This window comes from Ammodytes marinus, assembly GCF_949987685.1.
Source record: "Ammodytes marinus genome assembly, chromosome: 16".
NCBI classification, from domain to species: domain Eukaryota; kingdom Metazoa; phylum Chordata; class Actinopteri; order Uranoscopiformes; family Ammodytidae; genus Ammodytes; species Ammodytes marinus.
Window position 1 is genome coordinate 27,815,735 of NC_137220.1, and position 22,515 is coordinate 27,838,249.

General features: G+C 43.6%; 1 protein-coding gene across 1 annotated transcript in view; it reads right to left on the reverse strand.

Moving 5' to 3' along the window:
* Nucleotides 1–20,282, reverse strand: part of kcnt2b (potassium sodium-activated channel subfamily T member 2b) — a gene marked incomplete at its 5' end in the record, with an annotated part of 72,879 nt that extends 52,597 nt beyond the window's left edge. The window contains one exon of the mRNA XM_080043766.1: nt 20,188–20,282. Within this exon, the coding sequence (XP_079899892.1) occupies nt 20,188–20,282 (95 nt within the window). The remainder of the gene's footprint in view (nt 1–20,187) is intronic.
* Nucleotides 20,283–22,515: the final 2,233 nt, after the last annotated feature.

Consider the following 22,515-nt stretch of genomic DNA (forward strand, 5'->3'; position numbering starts at 1 on the left):
AGCTAGCCACACATTCCAGAACTAATGTCGGACCAGTAAAAGAATGATGGGGTTTGGTCAATTAAGCAAAGCAAATTTTCTTAACACTTGAAAGTAACTCTGAACAAAATCAAATACAACATATTATAATTCAAAAGGTTTTAATAAGATTCAAATGAAAGATAGAACCAGTTAGATTAGAACACAGTTTGGGGGTCAGAACACAGGACCATTAAAGCCAGCTAGTGTCTGGGGGTCAAAGCACAGGAAAATCAGAACCAGCGAGAACAGCCTGGGACTCAGAACACAGGAGAATGGTGGGGGAAAGTGAGACAGTGGCTCACTTTCCCCCACAGCATTTGGCTCACTTTCCCCCACCACAATTTGAGAAAAAACTACCTCTCTTAGCATTTCAGGCTAATCTTCAGTTATCAGCATCACATGGTTTCATATGTTGGTAGTTCATCAACACCAAGCCCCAACCTCAGCGATTTTTACCGGCATCCAATAAGGAAGTGACCTACAACTGTAGTAACCAGAAAGTGCCACTGGGGGTGGCGCCAAGAGAGCAGTTTTTCTTTGACTCACTTGTTAGATAGGCCGTTTTCAAAGTCTTATTAAACCTATTTACAGCCTGGGCCACAAAACCAGTTTAGTCTGTATGTTTAGGTCATATCTCCATGACAACACTGAGGGGGGTGAATTTTTTTGGCCCACGCTAGTTTTTATTCTTTTGGAGGTTAAAATGTATTGGCGCGTTCTCTAGAGTGACAGCTCTCCGCCCGTTGTCCCTCACTTTGCCTCGGAGGTATACGTCAGCTATCTCCCTCCCCCCGACGTGACGTCGATTCCCCTTTTCGGCAAGAGGAGTGAGGCGGAGTAAAAATCTCACAAGATGGCGACGCGCACAAACCAGGATATTTTGGTGAAAAAAACATGCTTACCACAGCACCATGAGGTCCTCTCTTTCAGGGCCATGGGGAAATGAGAGGGGCTTGAAAACATATATCTCACATGACCACAAATGTTTTCCGTTGCCTAGATACAGGGGGTGGCTCACATTACCCGATGCCTCAGATTCCCCCGTTCTCCCCTATATGACTTTGCTACTAACAAATTGATTTATATGTCCTGATCAAAATTGTAATGATACAAATGTTAAAGACTGATAAGAATAAAGAACAGTAACAGTAGAACAGCCTTATGGCAGGTTTCATCCTCATAACAAAGCAAAATAATAAAAGCTTTAATGTTTGCTTTCCATCAAGCAAATCCACAAGGCACTGCACCTCCATGTCTATCCTTTGCTAAACCTCCAGTTTGTTATTGCCTGTTTGTTATTGGCTTAAGACACTTAAGGTGACACGTTTCTTAGCCCAGCCATCCGTGTGCTGCGTCTTTATTCATCAAAGTGCTTCAATCCTTTCATACTCTATAAAGAGGTGGGACAACTACCCAGGAGAAAGATTATTCCAGCCCTCGTTTTGCCCTTGATAGTTTCCTCTAAGCGAGAGCTTTCCCACTTGAGTGTACAACAGAGGATAAAAAGTAAAGTGGAAATATAGCGCAGTAAAGAATTGAGCTGTGGGATAGATTGACCGTCGGGCTCTTCAATCGACCGGGAGGATGAGTGAGAATAACACATTCAATACTCATAAAGAGCATTATTTCAAAAGAAAAGACACACAAGCACATCACGATGACAAATCAAAAAAAAAAATGTGGACAGATAAACAGACAGATGGACAGAAAGAATGAGGGGGCAACCGGAGGATGATCTTTGAGAGAGAGGGGGAGAGAGAGAGATAGAGAGAGGGATGTTTTCCTGATGCTTCCCCATGCCTGTGTTCCATAATGTCACCACAATGGCCGTTGTGGGATTAAAGAAGCCCCAAACTATATGCAAGCCCAAAGAGAGCGTATCACCAACCTCCACACACAACTCAATAATATGTTGTAGTATTCATACCAGTGAAGAAGAAGAAAACAAGAAATGAGACCACCAAGTGAAAAGTAAAGGAAAACATATTAATAAATTCATATTTGAAAAAGAAAAAGTCTCCTGAATAAATATAATGATATGCTGTAAGGGAAGAGAAAGAATTATTTTATGAGAAAATCAATCATACATGTTATAATTTCAGATGGGGGATGCCTTCCACTTCTATTGTGCCTTGTGGACGTAAAGAAGGATACAACTCTCTCAAATGTCAAAATTACAAAAGGGCTAACATGAATACAAATATAATAAGGCACCAGGCAGTTTATTTATTTTTTAAGCACGTTGTTCCTATTGACTCGAGCACACGTGTAGCTTCTATAGAACAATTCTAGAGAAATACTGATGGCCATAAACCAGTATGAAATGAACACAGATCTTAAGGTGAAGGGGTGAATAGAGCATTGTCTGAGAAAAGAGGACATAGCTTAACGAGTGAAGCAGACAGAAACATGCAGTGATAATGTAGGCTACACAGATCACAAATGGGGGCAGGAGAAAATTCTATGGGATGGCAAGAGGCAATACATCGCACATCACCACAGGGTGGCTCTAACAGCTTCACAGAGGCAAGGTGTACTTCTCTACTTCACACAACCAATGGTCGACAGAACGGCTTGTCCCTGACCCAGATACACAACCATCTCGCACATTAGCCTGTGTTGATAGCAGGTGGAGAAGAATAATGAAGAAAAAGGAAACGAAAAATTATAATATGTGTACAAATGCTTGCTAAAGAAAGGTCCTTTTCAGTCATGTCAGATGAAGAAAATGATCAGCGCATACCCATTAGTGCTACCACCAAATGTATTTCACCTCTACAATGAAACAAGCATGAAAACAAGCATGAACATTCTTTCATAATAACTTACGGATGACTGAGACCTTGGAAGTGTCTCTTTCTCTCCTTGTCTATTTGAATAGGGGTCTCCTGTCTATCTTTTAAGATTCAACCAATCATCTGTCTATGTCATGACCAAACTACTGTGTATACATGTCTATAGTGTAAACAAAACAATCACTCTCTCCACCCCACTGGAGGAAAATAACAGCCATCATTGACGAGAAATGTGTAATATATCCCACAGAATATTCCTAGTTAGTAAGCTAGCTGTAGTGTTCAGTCAAATCCATTTCCTGAACAACTGCTGGGTTCCTGTATTAAAACTTTACATACACCATCAGCAGGAGTCCTCCAGCCACTTCTCCTTCCAGCTCCCTGATGGAAACCAGCCTTACCTAACTCTTCCCATAAATAATCACTCACTATGTATTGCTTATGAGGGTCTGTCCAGATATCTTTTTATTACCGGTAAGCTGAAGAAGGAACAAGACACACAAGTTGCTTCGGTTTTTCTTCAGATTTGCTAGCTAGAGAACATCCAATTAATCCCTCTACCATGAAACAAAATATGGCTTAAATTGATGCTTTACTTTATTAAAAGCCATCCAATGACATTCTATCTTCATGTCCCTTCAGATTAAATTAGCCTCAGATGTGCGAAGGCGTTTTGATCAACATTTGATCAAATCAACACAATATCATTCATCGTCTTGAAATAATCGCTTTGAGGATGCGACGCAGGAGTGAAACATAAGAGGAGTCGTCTCTATTGCCCATGGTGTCTCTCAGGCTGCTTGATATTTTGAAAGTCCTGCTGTGTATTAAGCTAACACAGTTTGGGAATAGGGGAGATTTGATCAGTGGACTGTGTCCGTAATCCCCAACACCAGTGTGGCGCAGCAGCTCCCTGCCCCCACCCTAACATTGGGCCTTCCAGCCAAATCGACTTTGCTAGAGCCATCAAATGCTCAGATACATGCTAGTTAGGCCCATGGCTGTGTGTGTTATAGTATCCACACAGCAGGACGGCTCTTAAGTGTTCGTCCAACCAAAGGGCTGGTTAGGGAATTCAACATCCGCAGTAGCTTATTAATGCAGAGTGGGGGCTAAAACAGATCTAAAACATAAAAAGAGCCATAAGTCTAGAATAGATGACCACAAGGGACACACCCTGCACTGACTATGTTCTCTGTACAGCCCTAGGCTACAGCTCAGCAGTCATTACAATGAAAAGGGATAATGCTTTGACATACAGTATATCCCATAGGCTGTGTGTCTAAATCTTGTACTGTACACATAGCCTCGGGATGAAGGGCTTGCAAAGAACAATACATTGGAATGACCTCAGATTGTGCCTCAGGCAATCCGTACTGTAGACAACCTTCTCACAAAGAGACCGTCGGCTTGTGTTCACCAGGCATCCTGTGCACAATATTCTTAGCTACAGGATCACTGTGTATGAGCATTGTATAAAACTATGGTATGAGCCCTCCACCCTCCCACCATGCCCTCTCATTTCTTCTCAGACCAACCAGTGCGTAATGTGCAGGCCTACTCGCAACCTTTCCTCTTCAATAAAATCGAGTAGGATGTTGTTTTAGAAGCTTTTGCTAATTGAAAGGAAAGGATATTCATCAGGCCCGATGCTTGTGTTATTTGCCTACCCCACTCTATGATCTCAGCTTACCATTGACTATGCAGAGCATACAACATACTGGTTGTATGTGAATACATTGAGTAAGGTGTCTTTGGGGCATGTGTACAACTCATGAATGAAGTTATGAGGTGGGCATTCTCCCTTATCACCGCCTTCCTCTCGCCCAGCCTAAAATCTGATCCAATCACCTTCTCACAAAGCGACTCCTCTCATCCTACAAGCCATCTGTAGACTCTTAACACTATTCTTGACAGTGATACAGTGGCTATCACATTTTTAAACCGTCGTATACATGATGTGACTCAGACATACAGCACATGAGATCTGAAAAGCTTAGCAAAGTACTCAGGTGTCCAAGCAGACTAACTGGTATGGATATTGACAATAATGATGGATAACATTCTCAGTGGCTTTACTAGATTAAGGCTTGACTAGGAGCATGGGAAGAAAGGAAAGCAGAGAATTGTCTGTGATGGAGATTGAGAAGAGAGAAGATGTGGAAGTGACAGCCAGTCGGAGATTGTTCCAAGTACAAAAGCCAGACATTTGTAATGATCATTCTGGACTGAGGAAAGCTCCCGCTTCTTTTGTGGAGCAATGGAGACTCTTTAGTGTTTAATTTAGCTTCTGACATATTAGAAATACAAGCTCTGCTGTGCTGGGAGGCGTGTGTGTGTGTGTGTGTATGTGTGTGTGTGTGTGTGTGTGTGTGTGTGTGTGTGGGTGTGTGTGTGTGTGTGTGTGTGTGTGTGTTATAGGCTGTTATAAACATAAACTCTGAGAATATTGGTCTCCATGCTGAAACACTGTAATTGCAGTAGGGGAGAACGGGGTAATCTCAGACACTTTTTACATTTGCTCCCCTCTAAGCGAGCTAAAATGATTTAGGGGAAGGTGGGGTGATTTGTGCAACTTTTTACTCAAAGTGATTTTAAAGTGAGGCCTTGACAGTTAAGTCTCCAACTCAAATATGTACATATATTTCAGGATGTTGTGCATCCCTGGCAATAAAAACTTTGGATCTGGAATAAACTGTTTAAGAAATATAGCTTTCGGAAAAAAAGTTGTCTTGTCGCACAAATCACCCCACGTAGTGGGGTGATTTGTGCGTCATTGTGTCACAATGACAAAGTCACCATCATCATCTTTCTGGCCATCTGAACTCTCATCAGTGGTGTCGTTAAGTGGAATTGAGATGTCACTCTCTTCTGAGCTACTGTAGACAATCACTTTCTTTTGGTGACCAGCGTATACAGCCATGCCACTGGCACAACTCTCAGAAATGTACTTTGCACTAGTTGCTCCGTGCTTGTGGAACCAACTGCCACCTGACAAATGTGATTCCCCCTACATTACTGCCTTTAAATCAAGGCTCAAAACCCATATGTACACCCTGGTGTTTCCTCCCCATTAACCTCTGCACTACTTACTTACCTCTGCACTACTATCTGTGTTTATGTGGATGTATGGGCTTTACGTCTTTTATTTTGGTTATTGTTATTTTACCTTCATTGTTTACCTACTGAATGCACTATGTACAGCACTTTGGACAGTGCAAACTGTCATAAATGTGCTTTTATAAATACATTTTACTTACTTACTTACTTATAACTCACCCAGGCCCTTGCGCACAAATCACCCCATCCCCAGAATTTTGGATAATAGGCATGATGCAGCAATTTAGGGTTGACATTGTGCTAACTATATAGACTCAAAGTGTAGCATACAAAGCACTAAAACATGTGTCAAATGTTTTCAAACGTGTCTATAATTGTTCAGACACAATAATCAAAAAACCTTGATCATGGAAATTTTACTTTGAAAGGCAAAACACAGTTTTTTGAGCTTAAATGTGCTTATATCTTATTCCTTGTGTCTCCCTTCTTTACAGGATGAGTCAAATGGATGGCTCTTCTTAAATATGTGGTCACATTTCCAATTTCTTCCACGGTTTTCTAGAAACAAGGGGTTTTGCAACTTCCAAAATGCACAAATCACCCCACCTTCCCCTATCACTCAAATTTACACATTTCCCATTAATTCAGGATGTTTCCTAGAAATGGGAATTAGCTGAATTTTTTCAAGACAAAGGGCAGTGAAAATATGATTGTTTTAAAAAATGTTGTCATGTGTCTCACTTTACCACAGCTGTGGGGTAAACTGAGACAGACCAGAAAAATCAAGGGGGAAAACTGAACCACTTACATTTTACACTCTGAAACTACCATAACAACACACATTGTAACAGTTAGAATCCTGACGGCTAGCTTGAAAACCAAATATTCCAAAACTAATGTCGGACTAGTAACAGAATGCAAAACATTCTTCTAAACACTTGAAAGTAACTCTGATCAAATACAACATATGATTCATATTTAATAATTTACATTCAAATGACAGATGGAACCAGTTAGATTAAAACACAGTCTGGGGGTCAGAACACAGGACCCTTAGAGTCAGCTAGAGTCTGGGGGTCAGAGCAAAGGGCAATCAGAACCAGAACAGTCTGGGACTCAGAACAGGACTAGACCCAGCTGTCATTTTCCATCTTTTGAGTCTTTTTTTCTGCATTTGTTTTATTGGGATCATTCATTTAATAAAGACATATTTCTTAGAGTCTATTGATGTTAAAGGTCACTCTCGTGTCCCCCACATACATACGTGCCAAACCATGCCCTTGCTGACACCCCTTCAACCATCAACCCCCACCTCCAACCCACATTGTATTTTGTCTTTTCAAACTAGTCTCCTTGCTGCTACCTCAAATATAATGGATTCATTAAAATAGGGCACAGACACTGTCTCACTTTACCCCACAGCCTTTGTCTCACTTTACCCCACTGCCACAATTTGAGAAAAAAACTACCTGTCTCATAGCCTGGCATTCCCAGACCTGCCACTAGGCGCTGGCAAATTAAGTTTGCTGCGCCTGTTGGTCTGGACACTCTCCGTTGAAGCTTTTTCAAAAAGACCAGAAATCCGGGCTCACGTTTCAATTGGTTCTATCTAATATGGGCGCGCCAGAGCCCTTTGTATGGTGCTCTGGGGCGGACGTAACCGGATGACGACAGTGACGTGCATGCAACGTCGAAGCCGTGATAGTAAACATCAAAGATCGCTGCGGATATGTTGTGTGAGTTTGAGACTGCTTTTAACTAGTGCAAACTTGTAAGTGAATACGGTGCTTAAACAGGCAGATCGCAGATCAGCAAATCATAGAGCTATTAGCACACACAATAATAACAGAAATATACACTAGATCAGGTTGAAGTAAATAAAAGATACATAAAATAAATAAAATAAAAGAGACTGTTTAGGCCTACTGCCCTGGCAGTGCGTAGTATGGAGCATGACAGCGAGCTAACATTTAAAAAGCCCAATAAAGAATAAAAGAATGTATTGGTAGGTTTTTCTTTGTAAAACTTAGACATGAACAAATAAATCAATATACACAGACTTATAGTTAAGGCATCACAGACTGTCTTGACATATTGCAATTGCAATTATTGTTATATAGCAGTTTTTCTAAGTGAATATTAAGTGTTAATATTTTAATTTTATCTTGGTTTTTGGAAAAAGTGTCAGAGTGAGCCCTCATGTGTAGCATACAGGATCTGGCGCCAAATCTCCGGTGTTTCATGTAGCCTACATTTTGTTCACAGTTGTATGCAGACTACAGGAACAGCATAGTCTACAGATAAATGCTGCTGGGTATTTCTTTATAACGCCTTTGCCTAGGAGACTATTTGTCTGTAAGTGTTGATAGTTTGTAGTGTTGGCTACATTAGCTTTCAGGTGTAAGAATGTAAAGTAAGCTACTTTTATGTTTATTTGATTGCACATGTGGCTCTATTAGCTAGCAGGTAGACTACTACAGAAGCTAATTGTTTGGTAGCTCACTATACTTTGTCATACATGCTAAGCTGTGTTTTTACAGTCATGTGTTGTTTAATACTTAAATAGGAATAGCATAGCTGTGTGTATACTTACCATATACTACTTACTGTGTATTGTCTACTGTCTGTATAGGTCTGGTACTTTCTGTGTATATTGATTTATTTTTTCATGTCTATGTTAGGGTGTATTCATACATACCTTGTTTAGTTCGGTTGAAACGAACTCAGGTGCACTTCCGCCTTCGGTGCGCATCTTTCAGACATGTGTGAATACAGCAATCGCACTCGGGGGCGGACCAAACAAACGCTCCGAGACCTAGCTGAAGAGGTGGTCTCGATGCGCTTCAAAACGCACTCTGCTGCAGTTCGTTTGTGGTGTGAATTTGGCCGGACTCGATCCGACCCAATTGCAGGAAGCGCTGTGCCTTTTCTTTTTTAATAAATTGCCATCAGATTCACATTATGGGAAAGTGTTGTTGTCGCCGTTGTTAGGAAGATTAGTTGTGGTTTGACCGGGAGCCCCGAGCGAAAATATTACAGTTGATAATGACGCGTACACATGCTGATATGTTCAGCGATCAGATGGAGAGGAGCGTCTCCCGTAGCCTACAGTGCCAACAGGTTCACGCTGCGCTTTGCATGAAGTGTGTGTTTTTATTGTTCTTCCCAACGGGACCGTCAATAGCCTACTGTCCCCGTGTCAGTTTGGAGCTGAACTGCGCCGAACTGACACCAAGCTGGTACACAGCTTAATCAGACGTGGCATTGACATGGGGCTACATATTATAACCATATGAAACAACAATAATTGTATGTTTTTCTTCTTTATTTATAGGTATAGGCTAGATGTAGGCCTTTTTATTATTTTTAACCCAATATTATATCAATGATAAATTCGCAGTTTTTACTTTGTTCTTCCTGCTTCTCTCCACCTCAGAATGTCTGTCCAATGAATGAATGACCTCAGATCACGTGTGGTTTTGCTTCGTAATGCTGGTTCACTTGCAAAAGGGGCAATATGAAAGTGAAGAAAAAATCTAAACTCTATTTGGTCTGGACCAAAGCAAGTGAACTAACGGACTTTCCATGTGTGAATACACCCTTACAGTTTTACAAAGAAAAACCTACCAATACAAGATTCACAAAGAAACAATAAAAGTCAAGCCTTGTGTCTTTTATTCTTTATTGGGCTTTTAAATGTTAGCTCGCTGTCATGCTCCATACTACGCACTGCCAGGGCAGTAGGCCTACACTGTCTCTTTTATTTGATGTATCTTTTATTTACTTCAACCTGATCTAGTGTATATTTCTGTTATTATTGTGTGTGCTAATAGCTCTATGATTTGCTGATCTGCAATCTGCCTGTTTAAGCACCGTATTCACTTACAAGTTTGCACTAGTTATGCTGAATCTAACATGCCCACAAAGTTTAAAAGCTCAGTGCCATTTGCTCTCCTTTTGTGTTTAAGCTGATCTCTTCCTGGTGATTTTTAGCAGCCATTATAACATATATTATTTATTTTAAAGCCACTGTTTTATTCTTTGGATTGCTCATTTAAGGACTGGAAAGTGCATTTTGTGCAGTCTGTTTTCTCTGCAAAGGGGGCTAAACTGTGGAACCTCTTGCCCACTAGTCTAAAACTAGAGACTAATAGCAGCACTTTTAACAGAGAACTTAAACAACGGCTCAAATCAAATCAACAGTGCTCACACAAATAATTTACAACTGGTGTATTGTTTGATCATGCTGCCTTTGTTTTACTCTACGTATCTTATATATACAGTATATTTGACTTATTATATTGCTGCTCTGTACTTCATTGTATACTGCATTTTTACTCTTTTAATTGTCAGTTTTTATCAGTATTTTGATCTTGTTTTTGTTTTGACTTGTTTATTTTGTTGTTTTTAAAAGCCTCCTGTGGACAGGTGTTGTAAACTAGCATTTATGCTAACACACTGAAAACATTGCATCTGGTTCGTCCAATGTCATTGTCATGTCCATGTCCAAATAAAATAAAATAAAATCAAATCATTTGATTTTAAAGTGGTTCTTATTTCGGTTTTAAGTGTTTGTATATATTTTTTGTTTAGTGTCTCAAAGAAAATGAAACAGACTGTCTTGACTTATATTGCCTTTGTTAAGGTATTTTCACATGTAATACTGACATGCTTCATGTTACATCTATAAAGGGGCTACTACTGCAGTTAACACTGTTGTGTGTGTAATTAAGTGTAATAACATTTACTTAAAAGTCCAAATTCTTTTACATTGAGGCAAAGGGAATAATTCATGTCAGTATAATAAAGGTCTCATGACAGTAAATGTCAAAATTAGACAGTGTAATAACAGTTAATGACATGTTAATGAAATGTCCAAATGGTTTCACTTTACTTGAGGCCAACAGAATCATTCATGAGCATGTTATAAAGGCATTAGACTGTGTAATAACGTTTCATGACATGTTAATGAAATGTCCAAATGGTTTCACTTTACTTGAGGCCAACAGAATCATTCATGACAGTGTAATAAAGGTCTCATGACAGTCAATGTCAAAATTTATTTATTTTATTTATTTATTTATTATTCTTTCGGACAATTCCACACAATACACAATTTTCTCTTGCAAATATTCATACATCATACTTTGTGTTGTCCGAAGGGAGACGGAAGAAGCCAAAGGCTTATCAGGTCCCGCCCCCAATGTTCCGCATATGACAGTTTAATATAATCTTACCACATAAATGGAAATAGTTAATTTACATTTGATAAATAAGTCTACTATGACATGTTTATGACAGGTCATATTATTGGTTAATGTCAAGTAGACATAATCAAGACATCAATAAGATGTTTTGTCTTAGCTTATGTCTGTGGTGATCACAGCTGGCTGCTGTGCGCTCCTCCTCCTTTTGCCACTCCCACTCCCTCTGTTCTGTGGCACACCTGGTCTGCATCAGCAATCATCGCGACTATATCACCTCTGGCTTCCCTGCTGTCGTTGCCAGTTCATACCATGCACTACAGTGGTAACTATACACGCCTGGCTACAAGTATTCTACCTCGTCCTAATCTCGTGTCCTCGTGTTTTTGTGATCACCACCCTAACGTTGTTTTTTCCTCTGCCTGCAGTTACCCGGACCACAACCTCCAGCTTACCTACCTGCTTCTCCGCCCCGGCTTCCCCACTCACCACCTGCTTCCCCACCTTCGTTGAAATAAACCTTTTTTTATTATATCCACAACTGCCTCTGTCTGCTCTTGGGTCCAGAACTTAACCGTAACAGAACGAACTGGCCAAAATGGACCCAGCGGAATTTGGCAAGATCCGTGGAGCTCTCGCCGCCCAAGGCACTCAGGTGGCTGAGCACAGCCAAGCCCTCCGGGACGCTATGGAGGCTTTTGAGAATCTCGCTACCCGTGTCACTCAAATGGGGCAGCAATTGGACTTACTGGTTCCCCTCACCACAGTGCCTCTACTTCAAGCGGCACCTCCGCCTGCTCCCACTCCTCCGATACACCTGCCACGAGCCCGTGAGCCCTTCATTCCTGCGCCTGAGCGCTATGCTGGGGACATGGGTACGTGTAGAGCCTTTCTGATCCAATGTTCCCTAGTTTTCAGTCAGCAGCCCCTCACTTACCCCACTGAAAGATCTAAGATCGCTTACATTATGGGGTCACTTAAGGGTAATGCACTAGCGTGGGCTTCAGCATTATGGGACAGTAGTTCTCCAGTTAATGACAATTTTGACCTTTTTGTAGCGGAAATGAGGAAAGTTTTTGATCACCCAGTAGAGGGAGGGGACGCCGCCAAGCGGCTTATTTCCTTACGTCAGGGCTCAGTGTAGCTGAGTTCTCTGTTGAGTTCAAGACCTATGCCGCCAGGTCGGGCTGGAACGACAAGTCACTACGTGGGCTTTTTCTTTCCGGTCTCGGTGAGTCGATCAAGGATGAGCTGGCTACTAGGGAGGAAGCTGACACTCTCGATGAATTGATTTCCCTCTCTATCCGGCTGGATAATCGTCTACGCGAGCGGCGTAGGGAGAAGGCGGGCAGCTCCGTGCCTCCGGCTTTCGCTGCTTCCTGTTCCCCACTCTTCCCTAAGACTACCCTCTCTGCCCCCGTGACGCATGGTGTCACGGAAGAGGAGCCCATGCAGCTGGGCCGCACACGTCTCACCCAGGCACAGCGGCTTCATCGGATTAAGACCGGAGTGTGTCTGTACTGTGCGCTGCCCGGGCATCTCATCTCCACCTGTCCGTCACTGCCAAAAGACAGGGCTCGGCAGTGAGGCTCGGGGCCCTGCTGAGCCACGCCCCCTCCGTCCCCGATTCTCACTGTTCTCGCTCACTGCTGGATGCCACTCTCCTGTCCCTCGGGCATTCCTTTCCTGTGTCAGCCCTGGTGGATTCTGGAGCGGATGAGAACTTCATTGACGCCGGCTTCGCGTCTCAGGTTGGCATTAAATTGGAACAATTACCCACTCCCTTAAATGCTAACGCCTTAGACGGCCGTCACCTGGCCCTTATTACTCACCGTACTAAGCCCCTTGAGTTAATTGTTTCCGGTAATCACCACGAGATACTGCAGTTTCATGTCATCCTGTCTCCCCTCACTCCCCTGGTGCTGGGGCACCCCTGGCTCAAACGGCACAATCCCCAATTTGACTGGTCTTCTGGCAAGGTGGTGAGTTGGAGCACTTTTTGTCATTCCACCTGCTTACAATCTGCCCTGTCTCCGGCAGTGGGAGATGTTCCCTTGCCCAAGGAACCTCCCGACCTCTCCTTGGTTCCCCAAATCTATCATGACCTGGGAGAGGTATTTAGTAAGTGTCGTGCGCTCACCCTGCCTCCTCATCGCCCCTACGACTGTGCCATTGATCTCCTCCCCGGCGCCCCTTTGCCCAGTAGTCGCCTTTATAACTTGTCCCGTCCTGAGAGGGAGGCCATGGAGAAGTACATTAAGGATTCTCTTTCGGCTGGCCTCATGAGACCCTCCTCTTCTCCTGTTGGTGCAGGTTTCTTTTTTGTGGCCAAGAAGGACAAGTCACTTCGCCCGTGCATTGATTTCAGGGGTCTTAATAACATTACAGTGAAGAACAAGTATGCTTTGCCCCTCATCAGTTCCGCATTCGAGCCACTGCAGGGCGCCACAGTCTTCTCCAAATTGGACCTACGTAATGCCTATCATCTGGTGCGCATCCGTGAAGGCGATGAGTGGAAGACGGCCTTTAACACCCCCCTCGGCCATTTTGAGTATCTCGTCATGCCTTTCGGCCTAACTAATGCCCCTGCTGTGTTCCAGAACCTGGTTAACGACGTCCTCCGGGACTTTCTCAACCGCTCAGTTTTTGTCTATTTGGACGACATCCTGATTTTTTCCCGCAACCAGGAGGAACACATTCAGCATGTCCGTCAAGTTCTTCAACGGCTGTTGGAGAACAAACTATATGTAAAGGCCGAGAAGTGTGAGTTCAGTGTCACCTCTGTATCCTTCCTGGGGTTCATCATTGAGAGCGGGCAAGTGATGACCTGCCCCGAGAAGGTCATTGCAGTGACAGACTGGCCCATCCCCGATTCCCGCAAGAAACTGCAGCAGTTTCTGGGGTTTGCCAATTTTTACCGGAGATTTATCCGGGATTACAGCAGGGTTGCAGCCCCTCTCACCCGTCTCACCTCTCCTGCCCTCCCGTTTTCCTGGACGCCGGAGGCGGACGCTGCCTTCTCTGGGCTTAAAAGGCTTTTCTCATCTGCCCCCATTCTCATCCAACCGGACCCCTCCAGGCAGTTCGTTGTGGAGGTTGATGCATCTGACACTGGGGTGGGGGCGGTCCTGTCCCAGCGCTCTGCCTCTGATGAGAAGATTCACCCCTGCGCCTTTTTCTCTCGCCGGCTGGTTCCTGCTGAGCGGAACTATGATGTGGGTAACAGAGAGCTGCTGGCTGTGAAACTGGCGTTGGAGGAATGGCGGCACTGGCTTGAGGGGTCAGAACAGCCGTTCGTGGTTTGGACCGACCACAAGAATTTGTCTTACATCCAGACAGCTAAGCGATTAAATTCCCGCCAAGCCCGGTGGTCCCTTTTCTTTGGGCGGTTCAATTTCACCCTCACCTACCGGCCCGGGTCCCGTAACGTAAAGCCTGACGCCCTATCTCGTCAGTTTGGCACTGTGAACACACCGGCCCCCCCCGACACTATCCTCTCTCCTTCCTGTCTCAACGTGGCTGCTGTTACCTGGGAGATAGAGTCCCTCATCCGGGAGGCCCAGGTCACCGAACCAGAACCGGGCAACGGCCCTCCTAACCGCCTTTTTGTCCCCAGTTCGGTGCGGTCTCAAGTTCTGGTGTGGGGCCACACATCGCGCTTCGCCTGTCACCCTGGCGTGGGTCGCACCCTTTCCCTACTGAAGAGGCACTTTTGGTGGCCAGCTATGGACGCTGACACCCGGGCATTTGTGCTGGCCTGCACGGTCTGTGCTCGGGCCAAGTCCTCTCACCAACCCCCTGCTGGTCTGCTACGCCCCCTTCCTGTTCCTGGCCGGCCCTGGTCTCACATTGGCCTGGATTTTGTGACTGGTCTTCCCCCCTCTAATGGCCACACAGTCATTCTCACAGTCGTGGACAGATTCTCTAAGGCTGTTCATTTCATTGCCCTCCCTAAACTCCCCTCTGCCACCGAGACTGCCCAGCTGCTGGTGCAGCATGTGTTCCGCCTACATGGGATTCCCGCGGACCTCGTCTCCGACCGGGGTCCCCAATTCATCTCCCAGGTGTGGAAGTCCTTCTGCCGTGCGCTGGGGGCCTCTGTCAGCCTGTCGTCTGGATACCACCCTCAGACCAATGGGCAGGCTGAAAGGGCCAATCAGGACCTGGGAACCGCTCTGCGCTGTGTGGCAGCACGCAACCCCACGGCGTGGAGTGACCACCTCTCATGGATCGAATATGCCCACAACTCGATGTCCTGCGCAGCCACCGGCATGTCCCCATTTGAGTGTTCCCTTGGTTACCAGCCACCTTTGTTCCCCGCTCAAGAGGACGACATCTCCGTCCCCTCCGTCCAGCACCATCTCCGCCGTTGCCGCAGGGTTTGGAAGGGTACTCGCTCCGCTCTGTTGCGCTCTGCGGAACAGAACCGCCGCATCGCGGATCGCCACCGGGCTCCCGCTCCTGCCTATCGGGTGGGGCAACTGGTGTGGCTTTCCTCGAAGGATCTTCCGCTGCAGACTGGCTCTAAAAAACTTACCCCTCGTTTTGTTGGTCCCTTCCCGATTGTTGACATTATTAATCCCTCTTCTGTGAAGCTCAAGCTTCCCCCTTCTATGCGCGTTCACCCCACCTTCCATGTGTCCAAGTTGAAGCCAGTCTCCACCAGTCCTCTCTCTCCCCCGGATGCCCCCCCCCCCCCCCTCCTCCCCGGTTGATTGACGATCATCCGGCCTTTACTGTCCGGCGGCTGCTGGACATACGGCGGCGGGGCAGGGGTTTTCAGTACCTCGCCGACTGGGAAGGTTACGGGCCGGAGGAGAGAACCTGGATCTCGCGGGGCCTCATCCTCGACCCTTCTCTCGTCCGTGAGTTTCATCAGGCTCATCCGGAGAAGCTTAGGCCGCCTGGAGGCGTCCGTTGAGGGGGAGGTACTGTGGTGATCACAGCTGGCTGCTGTGCGCTCCTCCTCCTTTTGCCACTCCCACTCCCTCTGTTCTGTGGCACACCTGGTCTGCATCAGCAATCATCGCGACTATATCACCTCTGGCTTCCCTGCTGTCGTTGCCAGTTCGTACCATGCACTACAGTGGTAACTATACACGCCTGGCTACAAGTATTCTACCTCGTCCTAATCTCGTGTCCTCGTGTTTTTGTGATCACCACCCTAACGTTGTTTTTTCCTCTGCCTGCAGTTACCCGGACCACAACCTCCAGCTTACCTACCTGCTTCTCCGCCCCGGCTTCCCCACTCACCACCTGCTTCCCCACCTCGTTGAAATAAACCTTTTTTTATTATATCCACAACTGCCTCTGTCTGCTCTTGGGTCCAGAACTTAACCGTAACAATGTCAGGTTGTCATTACAAAGACATGGACAAATTATTTTGTCTTAGCTTATGTCAGGTTGTCATAACAAAGATATCTCAGACAATGTCAATGTTGCATTAAACGTGACATAATTGACCGAATGGCACTTTATGACAACAATCATAACCATTCATGACAGGTGTCATGACAGTGTAATGACAGTCTTATGAATACACCTTCAAATAAAGTGTTACACATATATCTCACATTACCATAAATGTGTTCCATGTCCTAGAATACAGGGGGTGTCTCACATTACCCGATGTCTCACATTCCCCGTCCTCCCCTATATTAAGACAGAAAATGTATTCTTCTGAAAATTCTCAAAATGTAAAACGATCATTTGTAAACACTGAGTCTGAGGATTGGAAGATTGGAGCTTTTGTGTGAAAAGACAGAGACAGCGAGCTTTCTTTACTGATTGAACCAGTCTGTGATGAGATTTACACATAGAAAGAGACTTCTTATATCCACAAGCCACCACAAATTGATCCATTTCAGGGCTAGATATCATGTTGATTTTAGGCCAATACCAGACACATCCCCTGACTAGGAAAATTCTCATCAAAAGATCCGTATTTATTTTTTCAATATAAATGGTGCTGAAGTCATAATACTGTTAAATGTTACTATTTCTTTGTCCTTGAACACATTTCTGTACCGGCAGGAATGTCATGGGTTGGGTGGAACTACATAGATAAAGATAATTGGCCTTTAACCCATTGATGACGGCTGCTGCGCGATGCCACATTGGCTCTCCTGCCTGATGCTGCGTCGCGCAGCATTATTACTTTATCTAATTTTCATGGCATTCCCAGCATAGAATGCACTGTCATTGGTTCAAATACACATGAGGTGGGTTTTGTTGATTTTTTTAAGACCACGTGACCACCCAAAAGTTGTGTGGTTTGCCGAAAATCATGTCAATCAAAAAAATAAAAAATAAAACAAAATAATAAAAAAAATACGCCAGCTATGTCGGCGACAGAACAGTTTAGTGGCGTTTGGTGCGCAGAATCAAGGTCTACTATAGACTACTGACGAAAATCACACAACACATCGCATCTATTTATTAACAATATTTAATAATTTTCTAATTCATCTAATTTTGACGATTTTTTTAAATATTTGTTGGTTTGTAAGCGCTAAGGGAGCATGTTTAAATAAAACCTGTGAACCTTAACTTTTAAATGTATTTTATTTCATGTTTCTATGTGCTACACAGGCTTAGATATTAAGGTTTTGGTAGACTTGACAATTCGTACTATTTTTTCAGAAAACCCTCAGGCATTAAGGACATGCATCCTAGATTGCCATAGTCATCAATGGGTTAAGCAGAAGACCACTATTCAAATCATGTCAGGGACAATAAGATTGTTTCAACTGAATTTGTTACAATTTGTCAAAATGAGATGAAGCCATGCTGGGTTCTGAGTTTTGAATATTTTAGCCAAATCTCATTTGAAAAATTAAGAGCAGTTCAAATTAAAGTATAGTACTTAAAAATTGCCTCAACTAAGGGCCTTTAAACGGCCACAGCATAATGTATTCCATGGAGGTACAGGAGAGCCCTTGAAAGGGGGGAAAAGCTTGGTATTGGAGGACATCAATCATAAAGGGGGACAGAGGGACAGACACACACACACACACACACACACACACACACACACACACACACACACACACACACACACACACACACACACACACACACACACACACACACACACACACACACACACACACACACACACACACACACACACAGCTGAGAGTCGAAGAGGACAGGGAGAAGGCCCAAGGAGGCTGATGAAAAAGGGATGATTGGTTTCAGCAAGGTATTTTTTCCCAGAGTACAGTGCAACTACATGTGTCAAGCAGATAAGTGTGCACATGTTGACATTTTGATGAGTACATGTGTCTTTGTGCTGGGACAGGGTCGTAATGTATGATGCTATCCCTGCACCTGTGCCCATGTGGGTCTGCTTCTTTGACTTAAAGGCAACCGTGAGAACATTGAAAACAAACTGTGTGATTGGGACTTAATTAAGCTTTATGTCACTATTAATCCAAGCGATCAATTCCCTTCTAATCAGTCTATTTAAAAGCTGTTAATACTCCCTGAGATCAACATCTTGACCCTCTGTTAATCCATCTCTCTCTCTCTCTCTCTCTCTCTCTCTCTCTCTCTCTCTCTCTCTCTCAAGTGATGAAACGTTCATATATAAAATGCACACACACAATCACGGTTATACACATCGGAGATAAAAAGCACTCTCCTATGTTGCTAGAGACAAATACTCCTAATCAGGATCTACCTAATAGTTAAGCAGGCAGCATGTCTGCACTGGTCATTACAGCTCTGCACCATGACAAAGGCAAGCCAATGTTCAAATCCAGAGAAGATTCATTTGAACCTCAGGACCTTCTAGAGCCCTTAACGTTATTGACACCAGGATATCCCTGAAAACACTCATCCACATTATGTGTTTAGAGGGTATTACAGCCCATAGGGCAATGGCCAACACACATAGTTCCCTCAAACTGTCGCAGTAGCCTCTATCACCCACATCCACTATGCTCCTATGCTCTTTCTGCTACAATTATTTGGTGAAAGTATCCATGTTTTTTTCACCTCTTTCAGAGGATGAGGGACCTGGACTATACAAAGTCCTTTGTTCTTTCCAAGACACAAGCAGCAACCCATCTGTCACTCTAATCGGGAAACTGAGGGTCAAGCTGAACTGTGATTCGGAAACATTAGGCCTTGGGCAATATATAATAGCTGACAAATTACAGAAGGCCAATGAGCACAGGCAGAGTGAGTAGGCCAGTTTATGTTTCATAACATCCCAGATCAAGAAACACAGTTTAATTATCACCAATGAGGGATGGATGATTTTAAATGGATATATTCAATGAAATGGTAAGCATTATTGAAAGACTTCTAAAATAGAATGCAGCAGCATTTCTGTATAAAGCCTGACAATGGATGGACCTGGTTTGACCTCTGCTTTCAAGATTCCTCGATTACAACAGCCATTCAAGTCCAAAATCAAATGTTTTGGTTCTTATTTCTACCTAGCAACACGATACACCATGCGTAAAATGGAGGTTAAGGTTTTCCATTAGTAAGCTTGACGAAATTGCTAAATTAAGCGATGTAAATCAGATAACACATTAAATCCGCGACCCTGCAAACGGAGTGTAAGCAAAGGTTAATTTCCAGTTACCAAGAGCACCCACTTGAAATTGCCTGTCCAGGTAGCAGGTGGTTCACCGTAAATCTCAGGAATTATGTTACGAGTAGTATCACAAATAGGGCATACTGTTGGTCACACTTGCACGTTTTTCATTTCCTTTCTGGCCGATGCCACCGAAGGAATTCTTCAAATATGCTAATAAATGAAAATAACTGACATAAAAAATCCTGAATTAAAAGGAAGTATCTTTTCCTCTTTTCAGGAGTTTTCTCTTATGGTTTAATTATAATATTGCTTCTGGTGGTATCAGCCACAGACGCCTCTGCGCACGCAGGGCAACGAGTAAACCTGTTGCAGCATCCTCAACAACAGCTGGCACTAAAATACTCCAGCACACTCACACAGAGAAATCAACAAGATCACAGAGAGAAAATGCAAACGCAAAAACAAGCGATTACTTTCACACTCGTGGCGCACAGATGCGCAACGTATTCAGTGCGCCGTGCGTAAACGATGCAAGTAGCTGCTGCATCCTTACCTATCGTCTGTCTGCCAGTCCCCGAGCAACAGGTCTCTGAACCGGTACCGAGGGGGCAGCGGGAGCACCTCCTTCTCCAGTTCCACCATGGTCATCCTCTTCCTCCGAAGCACAGAGACAGAAATAACCGAACAGCCCACCTCCACAGCAGGAAGGTTGAACCCCCCAAAGCCACTCCGCTGCTCTTCCTTCCTTCTGCTATTGGAAACGAAGATCAATAACGGACACATTGATAAACCTCATAACATCGTCCGTGGTCTTCCTCATTAACAGATACATCTAGTCTACTTCTTATTTGATTTTAGTTGGCAGCGTCACAATGCAGCTCTACTTTTCTCCCCGCTGAGGCAACAGGTCGGTGATGTGCATCCGTCGGTGAGTAGGGGAGGCTCCACTTTGACTGTGCAGCTGGAGAGCAACTGGTTGTCTCTCTCAGCAGCAGCGTCCTCCCTGCCTGAGCTACGCATGGACGCACTGGCTTCAAATGTGTAGCTAACCGTTGGGTCGACATATTTTAATTTCAGAAATAGTAAACAAGCAACAATTAAAAAGATAAATATATTTCTAATTATGTACAATGTTTATTATCTTGCATGTTTGTTTTTATATTTCTGGATGTATAAGGGTTGTCGGCCTACCTATTGTGTATTGCATTACCTGGGCTCCTAAAATGATGGAGTTGTATATCTTTTTAGAACTAGTTTAAGGAGGCACATATGACATGCTGGGGATTTTCTTTCTGCACACAACACATCCAATTTCCTTTGTCCAAGCTTGCCAATTGAGCTCTAAATGAGGTTGCTCTCTCACCAATCATTATATTCAATATTACAAGTTTCTCTGAATGTGGCCTATCAGATTGTATAAATACAAAATGTTACCATGAACTCACTTTTATCGTAGTACACTAACCCCCATGAATATTTGATTTAGTTCACTAACCCCCATGAATATTTGATTTAGTTCTTAGGCCTACTTGTAATCAGTGGTACAAGTACAACTATTCTTTCATTATGCAGAAAACTGACCATTTATATGGTAGAACTACACATTTGTGCTGATTAGTCAGCCTGCCACTCATTACATCTCACAGGTTTATTCTTGTAGAGCTTTCGGTCATAATAGAATCCCTAATAAAATTCAATTGCGGTGCTTAAGAGGACCGTTGACCTAAAGCCGCAGACAACAGGTGTTATTCAAATTGACTCCAATAGATTAATATTAATCAAGCACAATCCAGCCTTGATGAACCAGCACATCTGTACGCTCCAAACACAACCTGACCTAAGAGGGTCAAAAGGATTATTGCCAATTGAATTGAAGAGAATAAAAAGCAACAACAGATAAGAATGATTTTCCATTAAGATTACGTTTTTGAACAATTGTTTTATCAATGTTGTTATGCCATCCTTAATTCCAGCTCATATCCCTAATTGTACTGTCACTGTAATTCTTACTCAGAAACATCTGAACTGTTGCATTCTCTATTAGGAAACATATTCAGCATATCACTGGTTTTACTGGCTGTGTTCGAAAAGCCATACTACAGCCTCCCTCCTACATATATTCAATATGTATATACTCCATACTGTCTACTTTACGATCGATTGTGTATGCAAGATTCGTCGGATCGGTTACAATGAAGTATACAGAAGCAATAAAGAATTAAAAAGAAACACCTTCCATGCCTTTTGAAAAGACGCAATGCATTGTGGGGCGGTTGAGTAGGAAAAGTATCCTATCGATCCATACACAAAATCTTCACGGAAGTAAGTACTCATCCGGGCATTTCTCGCCTATACAAACTCGCATTCACAACCGTCACATACTCAAATTGACATCAAAATTAGTATGAGTAAGATGTTAGTAGGGCTTTTTCGAACACAGCCACTGTCAAACTCTTCTCTGGTTTTGTATATTTTGCCCTCTAGTGGTCATCATGACAAACACAATAGTAGTGAGCTAGACTCATTTATCCATTTTCAACATTTAGCTGAGAACTACTTATCTGTTTAGATGTAGGGTTTGTTAAAACACCACACTACCAAAGCATCTTCCTATCCTGTGCCATATGTGAGAAACATCTTGGTCATGTGCTGAGGCACAAAATATTAGGAGGAGGTTGACAGGAAGGCAAAACATTTCATTCTCAAGTGGGTGGGGCTTTCTGTGTAGCCATGGTAACAACAAAAAGTGTCAGAACATATCAGAGGAGCTAGTTCATGTGTTTCAATGATCACAATGTGGATTTCAGAGGACAATTTCCAGAGGCGAAAAAGGTAAAAACAGGTTGTTGCAAAAGACAATCAGGTTTGTATCCCCGCAGAA